Below are 19,255 nucleotides of genomic sequence, written 5' to 3'. Positions count from 1 at the left end.
GGACATTATATTTATTGCAGTCATATAAATCCAAATTACAAAGAAATATTATATTTATTAAAGAAGTAATAGCATTGTGAAACAGGAAATCATAATTTGTACAACTGTAGTTTTGAAGTATTAGGCAAGAAATCAGGGTTGTTCAGATTACCCAGACTCATTTCTATAAAAATCCAACAGGACACTCCAGTTAAAAAATTGGACTATGGATTTCAGGTTTAAACTACTTCACTTCTGTGCTGGAATAGTAGAAGTTCATCTAGCCCCAGTAGAACCTTCCAGTGGTATTTTGTGCTAGGAACATATAACATTAGCTGACTAATTGAGAAATGGAGCAGTGCTATGAAGTGTGTGAGAGGTACGCTCATTTTTTTTCTATCCGCCTTCATCTATTTCTGATTGCTAAATGGCCCTTGTAAAAGACAGCAGAAAAAATGTGTTATGAACTGTGCATTCTATGACTGCAAGTCTGTGCACAGTCCTGATGCCTTTTGCTATTCTGGCCCTACTGTGAATCAGGTATACCTGGGTTTTGGGTGTTAGCTGCTCTCACTTCAAATCAATTTTAATGGTAATTAATTCAGGTAGTTTAACTGTTATGGTTGTCAGAAAGATATTAGACAATGTTTGTCCTTGGAAAACGTGATTTAGTACCATTTAATACTCTGTTGTACTTATTGCACTTCTTCATAAGGACATTATTTCAAATGAAGTAGAATAATACTCATTCTGTGGGTGATGTGCTATGCATTTCAAGCCAGAACTGGCAGAACACTTCTTGAATGCTTGTTATACTTCTGGAAGTGTTCAACACTATTAGGAAAGAAGGACATCATGTTACTGACATTAAAATCTGTACCTCAGTACACTATAACTTTTAGAATACAGCCTGGACAATCTACATTCTAAGCTGAGATTTTAGAAACTGATCTTTGGTTAACTTCAGATAAAGTCTAAAATTTCCAGCAATTTCTATGGGAAAATAATTCAGTCCAATGTCAGGCTCTTTGAAATTTTTTACATTGTAAAAAAACATACTCATATAGAGCTAGAATGAAAATAACTTAGATGGAGTAAGATCTGTGCTGTTCTGGTTTCTGCTAGAAACAGCCAGCTTCAAAAAAGGGCTGGAGTCTCATCAGCTAGCCACTGCATTAGTGATACCCCTGCTTGCTTGACAGGGAACGCGCTAGTCTACAACAGCACAGCATTATCTGTATGCCTGATATCACTTGAGAATTTGACCCAGAACATTTTTATTGGCAGTTTATGAGTAAGCACCTGAAAGTCTTTCAGGATGACCTCCATTCTCAGACTGTTACTCAAGTTGCTGATGCCTTCATTCAGATGAGAAATGCAGTTAGTGCACCATCCATCCATTTCATCTGCAATTTTCAGGATGTCATCCCATAGAGACACCCCTAAACTTAGCTGGTGTATGTTGTCTTCAATCCTTTCTGACACCTTTTAAGAAAGGGGAATACATTAATACCATTCAAAACTTACTTTTAGTTTTCTTTCTTTTGAAGTCAATTGTAAGACAAGTGCATCAGAGAATATCAGAAAGCCTAGGCAAAATAATTCTCTTACTGCTATTTCTAAATTATGAATTGTAGTTTAGTTTCCTGGATCATAAAATAAACAAAAACCATGCGTCTATTTCTAAAACATTATGATTTTCACTGAGTTTTATATTCCAATTAACTTTTTAAAACAGCTACACTTACCTTTCTTATGTGATATAAGCACAAAGCAGTATAAATATGAAAAGGTAAAATATTAGCTTATCTGCTATACTGTTGTCTCTCAATGTAGGCACATCTTTTATGGTCCATCTTTTTGTGAATTACAGATTTTTATTTTGTCCAATTTATTTGAATGAAGTAATACCAGCAAGAATACAATACAAATTTACACTCGTAAGTGTACACTGAGTAAATCTATAAATATATGATCTATCACATTTACACTCATACTTTTTAAATACAGGGAAAGTATGTCACAACTGTAACTACAGTGAGTATAAAAACCTTACAGTTAGCCCTTTAGGATATATTTCAGAGTAAAATTTACCAAATAATTACACTTTTCAGTCCTAAGAAAATACAAGTACTGCAACCTTTGTTCAACTTATAAACTGTATTCCATGCAAAAACACCAGATTCTTACATCCAACCATTTGTCCACTGTAGAGTTCATATCTGTTTTCACCACAGTGCAGTCGCAGTTTTGCACTTTTTTCAGTTCTGCTAACAAATGTTTTCCTTTATTGGTAAAAATATCCAGATCTTTTTGTTTATCACTCAGATCATTCTTGGCGGCTTCGTGCTGTGGATGTAAATATGTGCTTATTTAAGGAAGAGTTGAAGAATGAAAGAAAAAATCCAGTTCTCCAGACATCATCTCTCAAGCTGTGGCATATGTTATACATTTGATGATTTTCATTCAACTTGCTATCTAATACTATCTAATGCTTAATTATGTCACAATATACAAATAATAAAATGTTAGAATTGTTCTTTTAAGATCAATTATTATCACACAGATTGGAGTAATGAATTTCACATTTTTCCTGCTAAATAACAAGCAATCAATGGGATTTGGGGCAAAAAATTTTATTTAAGTATTCTTTTATTCTTCAGAATCTACACATCTAAAATTGAAGAGTAAGAACATCTCACTGAATATTTAATATTACTATCAGTACTTAGCGTCAGTTCTGGCATTACAACAGAGCAAACAGAGGGTGTCACAAACAAAATTTAGAACCACAAATAATATCAGCACAAAATACTCAGGAGAATTCAGTACAAACCTGTTTAGAAAGGAATTAGACAAAATCATGGAAAGTTATTTCCTCAGAGCTACTACATATGCAGTGTTACGCTTGAGGAAATCGTTAAAGCACCTATTTCTAGAAGAGTTATCTGAAAAAGGATTTTAGAATCTCACATATAACTATACACACAAGTGTGTGTATATATATATTTATATATATATCTAACACTGATCTGTTTTATATATATATATATAACAGATCAGCTACTAATCTGGATGCAATATGGCCATTCCTAGGTTATTATGGTAGGAGCTGCGCAAAATACTTATCGTGCTCCAACTACTTCAGGTTTAGTTTAGGCTGCAAGGCATTCTCTACAGAAAAAGTCTCATTTTAAAGAGACATGAATTTTTACATATTTCTTTGACAGACAAGCTATGTTCCATCTTGCAGTTCTACTTGAAATGTCTATTAAAAAGATGCTATAAATATGCACAACTTAGAATGAGGTGTGATTGAAGAATTTTTAATGAAGAACTTAGTAGGCTTTGAAATAAAATTACTTTCCAAATCAATGGAAAGAATTTAACTCAAAGCTGTTATTCCTGACAAGCTAGATAGTGATTTATAATGTTAAGAATATGATTTAGTGAAATGAATGGAATAAAGGGATTCATATTCCTTATCTTTGCTCAATGGTCAGTGTCAACATTATATCACTTCAAATAAGTATCTTTAAGGAAAGGGACAGATATAAGAGCCAGATTTGCATTTGAGGAAACAGCAATACTTTTTGCAATAGTATTCCAGTCAGCCTTTTTCTTTCATTGACCATTCCAACCAATTACCCAATATCGAAAAAGGTTAAAGTATTTTAACTGGAAATACATCCTCGTACTATGACCAAAATATCTTCATAAGATGTTTTATATAAAAAGCAGATAACTTACGCCTTTTCTATTTATTAACATTTTGCTCTTTTAGGTCCTAAAATGTTAAAATAGCAACAATGAAATATTCCTTCATGGACCTTACTAAAAAGGAGTATATTCTTTCCTCACCAGAATCAGTAAAATTTGAATCCTGAACATCAAGATCTGACAGTAAATTCAAGGAATTTTAAAGGGGCCTAAGGCTAATCTCAAGTCAAGGATGATTTAAATCCCTCAAATGAAAATCTAGTTACCTTTGATAAAGTTCGCCTGATATCTTCACGATCCTTCCAAATGGACTTTATCACTGAAGCACTGTCAGCGCTGTCTATGACTTTCATCACTGTTGACTTCAAGCCGTGATACTCCTTTATCAGATCAATAAGAATGCAGGACTGCTCCTTTCTGTAATGGAAAAAGCTCTGTTAGCACAATTCATTGTCACATTTCTGAAAGAAGGTGAATGAGATGTAGCAATTCACCATAAGGGAATCAGAATGCAATCTGAAACACATTTGGAGTAGCCAAGAAAATGCATACAGTTAGCAACATTTAGAATATTAACATTTAATAGTCCAATTATCGGGAGCATCCCTTCAGGTTTAAAACATTGCATTCTACATCCCTGTTGCACTGAGACCAAAATAATCCACTGCTAAAAACAGGCTTCCCTTCCTCACCTTCCATTCCGCAGAACAGCCTATTTCTGTTCAGGTAATGGATAGAATATTCTATTCTCAGTGTTTATACAAGTTAATATGGCAAGAAGTCAAACTCAAATAAACAGGTCTCTTTTCACCACTACAAGAAATCTCTCCTTGTTCGTTGTTCACTACTTACTTTTCCTGTATAACTTTCTTGGTATCCTCCCACAGTGATGCTAAATGATTGATCTCTTTGTCAATTTCAGGAGCAAGAGTTATATCTTTTTGGGCTATTTGCTTTGCTTTGTCCATGAGCCACTGGAGTTCATGCTGGTGAGAACTGAGTTCTTCATCCAACTGGTTAAAGATCCTCAATCTGTAAGTTAAAATGCAGGTTACAAATTTATTCATTGTCCCTTTCTGGTGAGAAAAAAAGAGGGGTAAGGTTGACAGAAATAGCTGTTCATGGAGTTATTGTGCATAAAGTTCAATTTTTCTAATATTTCCTAAAATATCTTCAGAAGATAAAATGTATCAGGAAAAGAAAAAAAAGTAACAACTGGGCTCAGAGTTTGATTTTCCAAATACATATAGAGCTACACAAATCTGTAGAGATACGTCTTCACCACACACTGTCATTTATAAATATCATAAAATATTTACATGAGTATTTTATTACAATAAATGTTTTGATTCATTCAGCAGTCTTCAATTCTGAATGGAGAGAATCATCTATTTTGTATGGGATTCCTAGTGACTGCTGGGAGTTTGTATTCCTTTGAACAAAATAATGTGTTATAACAAAGATTTTCTTCTCTGTTATTTCAGTATAAAAGATTTGAGGGACTTGTTGAATGCTGTGCTCATGTTCTTCTTCCATCCAAACAGAAAGAAGTACCAATCTCAAGCATTAATATTGTTTCTACCTTTGCTGGAGGGCTTGCAGTGTTGCTTCTCTTAGGCCCTCCTTGTCAGCCTTTTCCTCAGTATCTTCAACATTCTTCAACAGTTCTTCTTTCCGTTCCATGAAAGATCTTCTCAAGGTTGCAAGAGCTTCTGCCTCACTCTGTTTTGTTCCGAGCAGGTTTTGAACTGCCTCCAGTTCTAAGTACAGATGGTCTACCACAGCCCTGCAGGAGGTCCTCTGCTCAGAAATCCCATGTTTTAGGTGATACTGGGCCTTAGTAAGTGAACCATCCAAACTGATGGCAATAGATTCCAGCTTGTTAAGAGACTGAATAACATCATGGAGGTCCTTCTCCAGTAATTCCGATTTAGCTTTGTCCATATTTCCTGTTTTCTCCACTGTCTGCCTCAGCTGGTGGAGCTTTTTTGATGCAGCATTATGGAGCTCCAGGAATACCTGCAGCTGATCCAGAGCCTCTTTTCTTTGGTTAGTTATTTGATTTGCCTCCTGGAAAATCTGAAAGCAATCTTCAGTTTTCCCTTGCAATGTCTGTTGGTCCTCTGGACAGCTGAAAACACACAGTTTATCTACAAGGTCCTTCAGACTTTGTAACTGCAGTTTCTTACTTTCAATTTCTGTTGAATGGTTCTATGGGAAAGAAAGAAAATAGGAGGGCTGCATTTCCTTTTGCAACTGAAGGTTCAGAAAACATTATATTATTGAATTTGCAAGTAAAACAACTACTATTTAATGGATTACATAAAGCACAGTTCAGAGTTATAATTTTGTTTTAGCCTGGTCAAATGATAGAAATGTGTATGTGGCTACAACAGAATATTGGCTTTCAAGGACTGGTAAATAACATTATGATAGTTTTAGATAAATATTTATATTTATCTATATGCATGGTACAATTTGTCTGGCTTTAATATTTACATCCAGAAATTTACCTTATTGTGAGATGCAGCTAATTCTTGATCAGCTGTGTTTATCTCTGAAGTGGATTGTAGTTCAGCAAGAAACTGCTTAATCCACTCTGAAAAACTGCAGAGGAGTTCATCAAATTGTCCATGCTCAGCAACAAGAGACTGAAGGAAGTTGATCCTATAAGATGTTAGATGTAAACATGAAAGCACTTGACAAAAATAATTTCTCAGAATTAAAGTCACAGCAAACTGGACAGCATAAAAATCACTGCAAGTGGAAGGAATCAGTAATCTGCATTACAAATGCTAAGACTGCTGTGTTTATTACTTATCTGGGAAGTACCAGTTTATCTTTCCTTTCCTACCACTTTGTTCCTATCAACTCTTAGAAGGGCCTTTAAGCAACTAAGTCCTTCAACTTCTCTTCATAACGGTAGTCCCAGCAAAGAGGATTCAAGCTAAAATTCAGTCCTCAGAGAATGTTTATGCTATCTGCAACAGTGTACTTGAGGTAAAAGTCCAAAAATGTAGGCTGAATGTTCAAGTTGGACTGAAATAAATGGAGGTTCAGAGGAAGAATAGGTCCAGCACCTAGTAGAACTAGGCTTCTAAACCTTGATCTTAAAAAGGCCCTTGCTATCTGACCACTGCACATCTTTCCTTAGAAATCTCTCTACATGATTTTCAACATGAAATGATATGTAGAAAATTATTAAACTGTAAAATTATTGTATTAATAAAGGATCTAAAAGATGCCAACAACCTGGGCCTGTTATTTAAGTCACTTTGCAACCAGCAAAATGTGTATGTTCATCACCAATCAACTTCAATTTAAATATATAGCAACATATGTTTTCAAAAGAAGAGGCAGCATTCCTGAGTTGAAGATGAGCCAGAAGCCTAACAATTGAGAATTTATACTATTCATTGAAAATGAAACATCCAAAATGGGTTTTATAGGACAAAGGTATAGCTTTGCACAAAGTAAATAATACAAATTAAGAAATGAAGAACAGATAGTACATATTCTGGAAGTACTTTAGGAAGTTAGTTGGGAACGTATAATTGAGGAAACAAAACATTAATCCCATTTCCTGCCTCATACTCCTTGTGACAGAAATCTATCAAAAAGTAGGGTGAGGTTATGCAAAAAGACATGATAAATCTGTGAGATTCACCATCCTCCATTCCTAGAAGCACAGAGCACCCTTAAATCCTTTCATGTTTGTTTTCTTAATGGTTGTACTGTAGAACTATGTTTCAGAATTGAAATTCGTATTTTGGATATGAATTTCTCATTTAACACACAAAAAAATACTATAAAGCACAAACCTTTTATCAATAGTTTGAGGTAATGCTTTCCACCTCTCATCCAGCTCTTTACATTTTTCTTTTATTGCTTTCACACACTGTTTGGAAGCTGTTGGGAACAGCGACTCATTTAATTGCAATAGGCTCGCATAGATGGAAGCATGAGATTCAAAATCTGCTCGCAAATCCTGGGAAAACAATGGAATGTACAGCATTTTGATTCAATATGACATCATATTATGCCAAATAGCAATAATTATTCAAAAAATAGCTAAGGATTTCCAATACACCACTTTGAGAGAAGTGCATGAGTACATCTAAGTACTTAGAGGAACTGAGATCTATGAGAGCATGAGGGTACTCAGTATCTCTTATATAGCTATATCTTTAATTGTGATTCGGAAGGGATTCTTCAAAAGTCTTTTTGTTGGTTTTTTTTGTTTGTTTGTTTTTTGCTGCCTTTTTTTTGTTTTTATACTTATGACAAAGTGGAGCATGCAAAATAGCAGTGAGTTTCTTTTCTGAACAGAAGATTATTACTGTGCATTTGGCTTCTTGGAGCTTTACAGATCTGGCTTTTTTAGTTTGAATGGAATCTGAAAGGCTCTAATAATTATCTTTACAGAGCTCTGACTTGGAGATTCAGCAGCATCCCAGCACCAAGGAACAAAATGTTACACCTAGCCATATGACTCATTTGGAATATGACCCACAAACATGGCTGGAGAAGCAGACAGCTACACTTGTGAAGGGGGTATAGTCTGTTAGGAGGAAGACTTTCCAAAATATATGTACGGTGGCCGACTCAACCAAACTTGAGCAAAGCAGTTATGCCTGCTTTCTCTCATAAATATTAAACATTAGTGGAAGATCATTATATGTAGTTACGAGAGTGCATTAGAGATCCAGAGCTAAATCATCTTCTCATGCCTGTACATGTTAATTTGAATGCAGGAGTCTTGAGAGCTATGGACAAGAGGAGGCTAAGGGAGCAGAATTGCTTAATAAAGGAATTTCTCTAGAGAAATGACCATCTGGGAAGCAGATCAATATCCTTCTTTGATAAATAATAGGATATATTATAACATAATTTTTCTTGAGCAGGCATGCTGTATTTGCAAATAACATTTTTCCTGTCATTTTCGTGTCTTTGTGGTGTAGTATTTCCCTAACACATTTCTAAAGCCCAGAATCAAGTGACTTTTCAGATGACAGTTGAACAACTGAATCCTTTAAAAGCTACAGAAATGTGGGGGAATGTTTCAGTCTTTCCGTTGAAACATACCTGCAGCGATTGCAGTTCACCTTCCAGCTTAACTCTGTCAGCAGAAACATACTGCTCTGAAGGCCTGGCTGCAGCTTCACACCCTTCCAGCCAGATCTGGAAAGCACACAGCTCTTTCTCCTGCCTGAGAAAATTACGTGTGGAGCGTTACCAAAACAAGCCCTCCCCTTGGTCTCATAGTCTGACAGCAGAAAGGTCTCTGTGTCCATCATAGCAGACGTAGTAGCTTACTTACTTCTGCCATCGAGCCAGAAGAGTCTCCAGCAACATTTGTTTCTCTTTAGCATTTTCTAATACCTTCTCATATCTCTGCTGTAATGCTGCAACCTCCTGAGCAGCTTTTTCTTTGTTGGCAGCCTTTCGGGCACAGACTGATAGAGATGCCAGTGTGTTGCTCAGTTTTTCCACAGTATGACAAAGGTCCTAATGGACATGTAGAAGAAGGAGAAGTTGCATACATAAACATCAAAGCTACAGTAATGATGTTGGAAAAAATTCTATACTTATACCCATAGTTTGACAAAATGCCACATTTTCCAGACCAGAAAGTCACTTTATATATTACATTTATCTCAAAATCTATCCCAGATACACACATCCCAATTCTATCAATCACCACAAGCCTGCAGTGGGGAAAGACTATCTTATCTTATCTTAACAGTGTTAAAGAAAAGCCTGTCAGGAAAGAGAAGTGAGATATTCTGAACAGGTGTGCAGTGCAGAATGATCATGTAGGACAACTCTGTATCCAAACCCCCCATAGCATGCTTTAATTTATACAGATACAGTAATTGCAAATAGTCCCTCCAAACTGAGAGGACTGAAGTCTATGGCACGATAAGGGAAAGGCAAGGAACGTGTACAGTGAACTTCTGTCAGAATGGAAGATAAAGACTATCATGGCAAGAACATATTACAAACTCAGGAGAGGAAAGGAAAGGAAAGGAAAGGGAAGCTATGTCATCAAATTCATAAGAGATTGGGTTTTATATGAATTCTGAATACCAGTCCATTATTTGCTTTCTAATTATGATGGACTCAACCAAATGTTCAAATACGAAGAGGCTTCTAGCAGCTCAGACAAAATCTTGTCTGCCAGAACCGTTCAGTTTCTGCATTGTCCAAAACAAACAAACAAACTTCCAGGGCAATTCATTTTTTTAATTTTATGTTTTTAATCAGAATTCTCTATGTCAAGAAGCAAGTTTCTTAAAAATCCTTGAGGAACAATGTATCCTAGAAATGTTTCTCATCTTCTTTTTTTTTTTTTTTTCACAATGCTCTAGATGCATAAAATTAAAAATGAAAACCTGAAGATTTGAATCATACTTTTAAGGCTTTCCTTTCTCTAGAATGGGGAAAAGCCCTCCAAACATGTTGGAAACAGTGAAAGACTTAGCAGAAAATGTCTGCTGGAGCCTTCACCAGGTCGACCCACCCTGACAATCAGCCCTGCCTCCATCATAGGCTACAGGACTTCAGGCAGCCCCTGGCCTGGGGGTTTATTGGGGCTTTTGTAAGGAGGTCAGTGTGGTAGCATTTCCCTGACTCAGCAGCAGAAGTCACAGGCCACATACTCACCATGCAATCCTGTAGGTCTCCATACGTTGCTGCTGATGAAGTGCATGATGTGAGAGGCTCAGCTAACTTAGTTTCAAATTCAGACACTGACTGCTGCACCTATGAAGAAAAGGAAATAAAAACAGTCTGTAAACAGCAAGAAATACAGTCATGCTTTAAATAACATTTTATAAATATTTAGTGCCAAGAAAATATTACATTTTAGTCTTTTGTAGTTCTGAGTATTTTTTGAAGTTAAAAATCAAACTGTACACAGCTCTGTGGGACTGGGACAAGATAATGTTCAATTTCCTCATAATGTATCACACATGCATGCTAACAACCAAATTACAGAATTCATAGATATGTGTTTCACCACTGTAATATCCAGAAGACTCATACAGATTTTCTAAAAGACAGTGTACATTTTTCAGTGTGTATATTAAAATATCTTCCCAAGCCTGCTTTTTAAGTCATTCAGAGCAAAAATATACCTGCGGAGGTCTTGTGATTACCTTAAAAAGCTACTCATGTTCTAGTTCATTCTAGTAAAATATAGCATTTTATATTCAATTTTGGAAAAACAGAACAGTTCTATAAATTTCAGAAAATAACCCATTAGATTTTGTATTGTCTACCTGTTTAAGACTTTCTTCATATATTTTCTGTGCTGATGCATTCCCTGTGATGGTTCCTTCCAATCTCTGTGCGTGTTCTCTTAGCTCTTCCCAATACCTTTTGATATGAGTCAGTTTGGCTTTAATATGTGCGCATTCTCCAGAAGTAACAAACTGGGTAAATGATTTGGCTTCTTCTTCTAGTTTTGAGATTCCATTTATTTTACCGTCTATTTCTGTATTAATAACCTAAAATGTAAAGTAATAGTAAACAAAGAAGTACAATATTTTTTAACTCTCAGAAATGTACTCTATTCTTCCTTCTTTCACATTTGTTACCACTATCCTTTATTTAAAAAGAGGAGAGTTCATTGACTTATTGAAAAATCTAGTTATGAAAGTCTCTAATATGCCCTATAAGCTCCCTTTCTTTTTTTTTTAAAATCAGTCTGCCACAAAAAGGGTGCCTATTTTGTTTCCTTTTCTAATTTAAAATGATAGTGCGGTGTAATAGAATATAAATTAATTTAGATGCTGAGTTAAAGTTAATGTGCTCCCAGGCAGAGACTATATAAAGAACTTAACTGAAGTATAAATTGGATTTTACCATAAAACTATTGTGACAGTGGCTTTGGTACTTTGCAGTTATTTTCTATATCCATTACTAAATGCGTAACTACTGACTTTATATTTCACCAAGTCTAAGACAATTTCCTCCTGTTGATTTTACTGCAATTTAGAGGGAGACTTGACAGCTACAATAGGCAAGAGAGAAACTTCTGGTACTTTTTATTTGGTGGCTGCTTGTTCAGAAAATATCTTAGAACTTGGAGATTTTTTTTTCTTTTATGGCAGAGTTCTTTTAATTTCTGCTGATGTAGCACGTCCTTGGAGTTCTCTCCAAAAAAGCTAGAGAATGTGCATCAGGAAGGGAGCTGAGTGAGCCTAAATATCTCATTGAAATTGGAAGAGGCACCAGCATTCTCAGACATAATAATATTAAGATATGTGTGTGTGTGTGTGTGACATCAACCTAAAACTTTCCTTAAAATTCACCCTCATAGGCCTAAACATGCCCACTTTCTGGTATAACTGCAGTAAAAATACGGTACCTTACGTGACATTAGACAGCTCAGAAATGGCAAAATTGAGTCTAGAATTAGTAGGGTGACAGTATAGGAAAAAGTATGTGGTTCTGTAACCATTTATGCATCCTTTTATGTGATATATTCTGAATTAATTCAGATTATAAATAATCTTTTTTGCATGAGAACACAAAGCTGAAGAAAAATAGTATATTTGCCTATTTTAGGCTGAAATTATCTAACAATGCAGCAGATACAAATTAGGCCGCACTTATTTACTCCCACACTCTTCTGTTAAATTCACTCAGTTATATAAAAGAAGGTGTATAATTGAGGCCTTCAGGCTCTCATTGAGTCTGCCACCAGTTTTCACTCCTTGTGAGAACTGTCATTTTGTCCACCAGGAATTTCAGAGAAGTGCGTAGGTGAAAATCTGGCTCTGCAGACATCACTTCAGACATCATTTGGGTTTTGCAAACGATGTCATAAAAAGCAGAATATTACCACTAATATTCATGATAATTATATTCAGCTGACCCCCCCTTTTTTTTTTTAATATCTGTTCATTCAAATGTATCAGAACAAATTATTTTCTCTTCATTTAGCAAATCCTTACTAAAATGCTGTTCATTGAATTATGAACTAAATATGCTGATAAGCATTGTGACACAAACTAATCCATCAGGAAATTTACACTAAAATACAGCAATATCTACAAAATTAGAACCGTGCTCATGAAGGAGACCTCAGGCTACATCCACATATCTGATGTTATCTGACTCATAACTGTTAATAAAATTGCTTAGTTCACCTGAGTTTCAATTATGAACCCTCAATTTTACCAGGGGTTTTTTTTGTTTCTGTTTACTCAAACATTTGAAACAACTACCTTTCAGCCATTTTCATTCTGTTGATATGTTTAAATGAAGAATTGTGCTGGAATATCCAGAAACGTGGAAGATGTTGATAGAATTACTGTTTATCTGCTTATATAGCATGGAAGACCTTGTCTGAAATATTGGCCTGAATGCAGTGGTGGAGCTTATTTAGGCTCCATTTAAACAGGAAAGAATTATTACACTGTAATGCAATATTAATATCATTTAATCAATTTATTTTCCGTCTTTAACATTAGCATCCTATATAGTAACTACTGACAAATAAGAATAGATGATAGTGTATACCAGTGGAACTGGAACCACAAGGAAGCTGTTTTTGAGTTGTAGCAATGAAGCAGAAGAACAAGCATTGTTTTATTTTTCAATGATAAAATCAATAAAGTTAATTAGCTTAGTCTGTACGACCTTGTGATCAAATAAAAACAAAAATGTCTGTTGGTAAAATCTTTCCATCATACCAAACGATGGGATCTTTTTGAAATATGTATCATCAATCAGGTGCATGACTGCAATAAGGCTGCACAATTTGCACTTTCTGAAGAGTAGGTAGGTCACAAGTTAAAGGAAATTGTAAACACACTAAAAAAAAAAAAAAATCTGATCCCGTAGAAACACACAGCCCCATGTAGGAACATTTTCTTAGTGGAAGGATATCAAGGCAGACTTTGAAATGGAAATGTTTGGAGACAATATGCATCTTAGTTTGTGACGAGAAACTAAATGACACAGAATTTAGGACTTTGTAAATATAATTGCAATAAATGGAAGATAGATTTGCAAGCTACAAAAAGCAATACTTTCTTTATTAGTTCATAATAAAACATACATAAATCAAATTATAACTTTAGCTTGAAAGATTAAAATGTAGATCAATATCTACTAGATGATGCATGTTTAATTAAAAAAAACACCACCTATATAGACTTTGTATATATGTATCTACTTTTTTTGCTAAAATAAAGAGTATAAATTCAATATTTAACTATATGCACAGAGACTCCATATCTGGAAACTAACCACTAACAGAGAAGGCAGAAGAATTTTCCTTTCGCTTAAGTAAAATGTTACTGTTTGGTATCTTAATATACTAAGCGGGTCATCTTTATATCATGCTTGTTCTGAAACGCATAAAATGTTTGTTCTCCTTGGCTTCTAGCAAAAAAAAAAAAAAAAAAAAAAAAAAAAAAAAACAAACCAAAAATAACCCTGTTCTTTAATGCTCTACATAACAAGAACTAATCACCTTGATTTGGCTGATCTGTGTGTCCAAAGGAGATGAGAGTGTTTCCAAAGTTTCCAGTTCTTTTTCTTTTTCAGCTATCCAGGTGGACAGAGCTTCAAAATTTTTGCCAAAATGATCCCACTTGTTTTTCATCATTTCCATTCTTTTAAGACTAAAATTAACCAAATTAATTAGAGAGAATAAACAGTTTAATATAGTGAAGTTGTCCATATTCTTGCTTGAATAAAGATATAACTAATTCAGACTACAGGAAGGGCATTTTAAAATATCGTGACTTTAGAAGACCAAGATACGCAATTCAACTCAAACCTGGCTCTCTTTTAGACAGTGCACCTGCAGTCAAACAATTACATTAGGCATAATGTGGACACCAAAAGGTGAACAGAATACAATTTCATTGATCAGTTGTATGTAAAGAATTTCATGACAGCAGCAAGTATATCATAGAAAGTGTGATTTATATGGAACTATATGGAATTTTGATTATATCAAGCATCTAAAAATAGAGATTACTGTGCACAGATATTAGTTGACAGAGCCTTTAAATCAATAAAGTAGAAGCGTTATAATGAGTATATTAGAGAAGTAAATTTTTTAGCTATGATTGATGGCTTTATTGGACTTGATTTTTTCTACAACAACAGTCTGCCTATTATATAGGAAATCCCTTTTTCCTGGGGCAATTATTTGATATTGAGCCAAAGAATCAAGAGATGACTCAACTATCCCAAAGTGAATATATATGTGTATATATGTAGGCTTTGAAATATATGCATATATATCTCTAATGTATGTTTCAAAGCCAATATATGTCAGAAAGATTCTGTATGTGAGTGATGCTTATATCTTATGGATAGTAAAACACCCCCAATGTTTGGTCACATATAAGAGGTCTAAGTTCCTTACAAGACCTAACGTTAACTTCCTATGTACAAGTTTCTGTTAATTTCTGGCCATTGTAAAGATATCAATGCTAATGTAGGTCCTGCATGGAGTTTTTGTTTTGCTGACTATACAAAAACATCATTAGAAAAGTTTGAATATTACAAAATTCCAAAATACATTTTTCTTCTAAAAAACATTCATTTTAAAAGAAATTTTTATTTTCATTTCGTTTTTCTCTTAGTAACACTAGAGGAAGCTGCAGGAAAATATGGCATCTAAAATTTGGCCTTGCTGTTTTCCCTTTTTTATTTTCAAATAAATTTATCTCTTCTTTTTACTGATATATGCACCACTTGTATTCAGTTTAAACTATTGGAAAAAGATTTTTATTGATACGAGTTACAACATGGCTCTTACACACTGATTGTGCATTCTGCAGATTAACTATAGAGTGGTTCATTTTCACATTTTGCAGAAGAGATTTATTTTATTATCTGCTGTATCACAATACCACAGACATTCTGCATAATGCATACATTCAGCTAAGACTTCTTCCACACTGAGATCAAAAGGGAGTATCAACATAGCTTTCATTTAGAAGTAGATGGCTTTAAAATCCTCATTGTTGGAAGGATAAATTTCCTATATAAAAGAAGGAGGACACTAAAATCACTCTTTTTCTGTAACTTTGGAGAAAAAGGTAAAATATTCAGAAAGATATAGTAAATTTTTTGTCTATAAATCACTCTCATTACTCCATCCTGAAGAGAGTGAAACACAAAAAATAAATCAGATCAACAGCAATTACTAAGTTAATGTTGCAGAGGTTAGTTTTATAACTCTTCTCTGTTCAAAAACTGTTGTTTTACACCAGAGAGAAAAATGCATTTAATTCATAATAGCATAACAATGGTCAATAAGGGAAAAAGCACAAAACATTAATGACGGCATTGTCTTTTCCTCGTATTCAGATGGGATACTTAGTATTCCACCACAGAGTGTCTTCTGAAACTTGTATGGCAAATTAATCTGCACCATAAATCCAGTAAGACAACATAGAATAGGCCTATATTGTCCATCATTTGTGGGTCAGCTCTAAAAACACAAATTTCAAACAAGCATACAAATGTATGTGTATATAGGAAAAAAAAAAAAAAAGGCAAAAGCTGAAGTACAAGTAGAGTGACTTTGAGCTTAATAACTTCGAGTTACTTGGGAAAAAAAAAGATGAGACTTTAACAAATGCCAAAAGCTACAAATATTCACAATAGTTAAGAATATTTTCTTGGAAATTAAACATTATTACTTTAACCATACTTTGGCAAATGATGCCTTGTTAATTTGTAATGGCAGAAACAGCTTTTGATATTCTCCATGAAATAAAATCTAGGCATTCAACTAAGATAAAGGCACTTCTTTACATTCATATGGAGATAGGGGAAAATGAAAATTGAGAACATGGTAGACATTCTCATATTTGCACTGAGAATTTTTGTTCCCAAAATATTCAGTATTTGATTAGATTTGAATTAGATTAATTACTGGGGCTTAAAGATAAGAACTGTGATAAGGCAAATGCAACTACAGTAATTTTGTAAATAATATATTACCTAACACAGATTTATTTGCATGTGTTGCAATTCTGCATTTTGACATATTTGATACTATAATCTTGTAGCTATGCCATGACAAGTTGAAAATGATGGAGCTGATGAAATAACACAAAATACTATCAAGGGATTTTAGAAATCTAGTACAATCTTATAGTGGAGAATAAACATTAGGACTTGTTAAGAACATACTCTTCTTCTAGAGTAACATCCACTTTTTTTACTTGTTCTTGGATAGATTTTGCCTGCTGCTGCAGGGCTTGTTTTCTCTTTGAACCAAGCTGTATCTCAGAAGAATTCTTCACCAAGTTTTCAGCTTGTACTGCCATGGCTTCACTGTGTTTAGAAAGTTCCTGTAATGATATAAGACATATTAGCACAACTGTACAGTTTCATATATTTTCACCAAAATTATTTTTTCTTGTTTGTGGTTGAAAAAGGTTTTGCACTTTTATGAAGTTATAAGTGCCCTAAACATGTATTACGAATGTGTAAATACACGGAATCTCTAAAGAAGGCTTACCTACCATGTTGCCTTTAAGAAGTTGGTGTTGGTTTTTTTTTTTTTTAAAGAAGTTTGTTCATTTAAAAAAAAACAAAAAAAAACCTATATTGAATAAAATATAGCAAGGGAAACTATATACTTTCAAAAGATTTTAGCTCAACCAGTGGCAGTTTATCTTATAGCTCTTCAAGAAAATTCTTTATGAACTTCGGAATATTATATGCTTTCAGTAATCATTTTTAATTTACCCTTAGACACTATCCCTTACAGACATGTCTTTGTAATATCTTGTAGCTTGTAATTTCAATTTTTTTACCGACTGTTTTCTGTCATACATGGTAAATATGAACGGTCAAGAAGGTAGATTAATTTTGTATAAACTCCATCAAAGTGTAAAAATGTAAAGAAATACAGAGCACTCAGGAAAGTCAATCACTTGTAGCAGAAAATAAAATGGGCTGGGATGTTCTCCTCATATGAAGAGCACCTGACTTACGGCTTCCTTATAATGGAAGTCTCTCCTTTGCCTTCTTCATACTAGACGAGCGCTAGTTTGCATAAGCCACATGACTAGCAAAGAGCCACTGTATGTGGGTCTTTATGTATGTCAGAGCTTGATGCTGGTTAGCTTACTACTGTAAATGTTTGCTGAACATAAAATGGGAAGCCCCCAAAATCATTATACCCCCCCATCTATTTACTTCATCTATGGATGTTGAGTAATTCTTCATGATCTTTTCATGAAATAACTGTTTACCTCTGAACGATTTATGCAATCTCTAATCTCTATAGGCAATTTGTACCAGCATTAGCAGTAATCATGCTAAGATTGTATGCAATGCACTTGGAACATGCTAACAAAAGAAGCAGAAGGATGTCTCAGCTCCTGTATTCTCACAGGGAATACCTTTGTCTGATCCAGTTCTGAGGAGAGGCTCTCTAAACTGCTAAAGTTTAAGATACGTTCAAGCGCACAGCTTGCTTGATTTAGATATTTTACTACTGTTTCTTTGTCTCTTTCAAACTGCTCCCATTTATTTATTGTGACCTACAAAAAAGAAAACAAGAAAACAAATGAACAAAACAGGAACCACAAAAAGGACAAACAGGAGAAAAAATCATTTTAAGTTACTAAAAAACCCAGAAATTCCTATCATAAAATAAAACTATTTCTCCTGGAATGCTACCTATTTCTACACATGAAAAAGTCCTGAACACAATAAAGCTTTCATTTTTACACTAATTCACTGATTTTGCACACTTTCTAAACTGCTAGGAATATTTAAAACATATATTTAAAACTTATACATCTGAAGGGATGACTGCAGTTGCTTACTGGCTTATGGTGGCAGGAATCAGCATTATATCTAAAAGGATTTTCAAGTCTTCTCATGAAAAAATTACAGTAGAAAATTGTGAAGAAACATAAGGATATATTTTTTGTTTTTGACCAACCTTTTACTGACTAGGACTATACTGCCAGTTACGAGAATTATTACAAATTATTTATGACAAAAAAGAATTAAATATTTTCTTGATTCTGAAATAAAGCACAGCCAAATTAAGATTTTGTATTTGGGAAAAAATGTATTCATAATAAATTATTGAAGTTATTGAGGCTCCATTGATCACGTTTTGCATCATGTGTTTTAACACTGGGAATAGTTTTTATGATTGTAAACAGTCACGTGAAGTGGTGGACAGCTATATTCCAATTCTTCTTAGGGAAATGTAAAGGACAATCCAGATATGGGTGCAAGAAGCTTTAAATTTTAATCCCAGTTTAGTCAGTGATAAGTTATACAGTCCAAAGCATCAATTTTATTTCTGTCACTGCTTCTTTCTTCACTAAGTTTAGGATGACAACAAGTACTCCAACATTCCAGACACAGATTATATTTGTGCAATATCAGATATTACTACTGTAACATCCAGCCTGAGTACTACAAATTAAAGGTCACGGTCATTTTTATTAACCAGAAAAGGTGATTAGCTAATTGAAACAGTAATCATACTAAAAATGATAGAGAATATTATGATAGAGAATATTATGATAGAGAATATTAT

The 19,255-nt window shown here is 34.2% G+C and overlaps 1 protein-coding gene across 1 annotated transcript in view; it reads right to left on the bottom strand.

The window, feature by feature from the left end:
* Positions 1 to 19,255, bottom strand: part of SYNE1 (spectrin repeat containing nuclear envelope protein 1) — a 274,529-nt gene that overhangs the window by 166,023 nt on the left and 89,251 nt on the right. The window contains exons 29-42 of the mRNA XM_042812608.1: positions 18,096 to 18,236; positions 16,876 to 17,036; positions 14,189 to 14,339; positions 10,983 to 11,210; positions 10,366 to 10,464; positions 9,020 to 9,207; positions 8,785 to 8,908; positions 7,521 to 7,687; positions 6,213 to 6,366; positions 5,282 to 5,910; positions 4,552 to 4,731; positions 3,966 to 4,116; positions 2,170 to 2,328; positions 1,282 to 1,464 (exon numbers count right to left, since the gene is read on the bottom strand). Of these exons, the coding sequence (XP_042668542.1) occupies positions 1,282 to 1,464; positions 2,170 to 2,328; positions 3,966 to 4,116; positions 4,552 to 4,731; positions 5,282 to 5,910; positions 6,213 to 6,366; positions 7,521 to 7,687; positions 8,785 to 8,908; positions 9,020 to 9,207; positions 10,366 to 10,464; positions 10,983 to 11,210; positions 14,189 to 14,339; positions 16,876 to 17,036; positions 18,096 to 18,236 (2,715 nt within the window). The remainder of the gene's footprint in view (positions 1 to 1,281; positions 1,465 to 2,169; positions 2,329 to 3,965; positions 4,117 to 4,551; positions 4,732 to 5,281; positions 5,911 to 6,212; positions 6,367 to 7,520; positions 7,688 to 8,784; positions 8,909 to 9,019; positions 9,208 to 10,365; positions 10,465 to 10,982; positions 11,211 to 14,188; positions 14,340 to 16,875; positions 17,037 to 18,095; positions 18,237 to 19,255) is intronic.

Source organism: Centrocercus urophasianus, unplaced genomic scaffold, assembly GCF_019232065.1.
Source record: "Centrocercus urophasianus isolate 14NV4802_14NV808 unplaced genomic scaffold, USGS_Curo_1.0 seq_10, whole genome shotgun sequence".
In the NCBI taxonomy this organism is placed as follows: Eukaryota; Metazoa; Chordata; class Aves; order Galliformes; family Phasianidae; genus Centrocercus; species Centrocercus urophasianus.
Note: the sequence above shows the minus strand (reverse complement) of the source record. Positions and strands in the feature narration are given on the sequence as shown.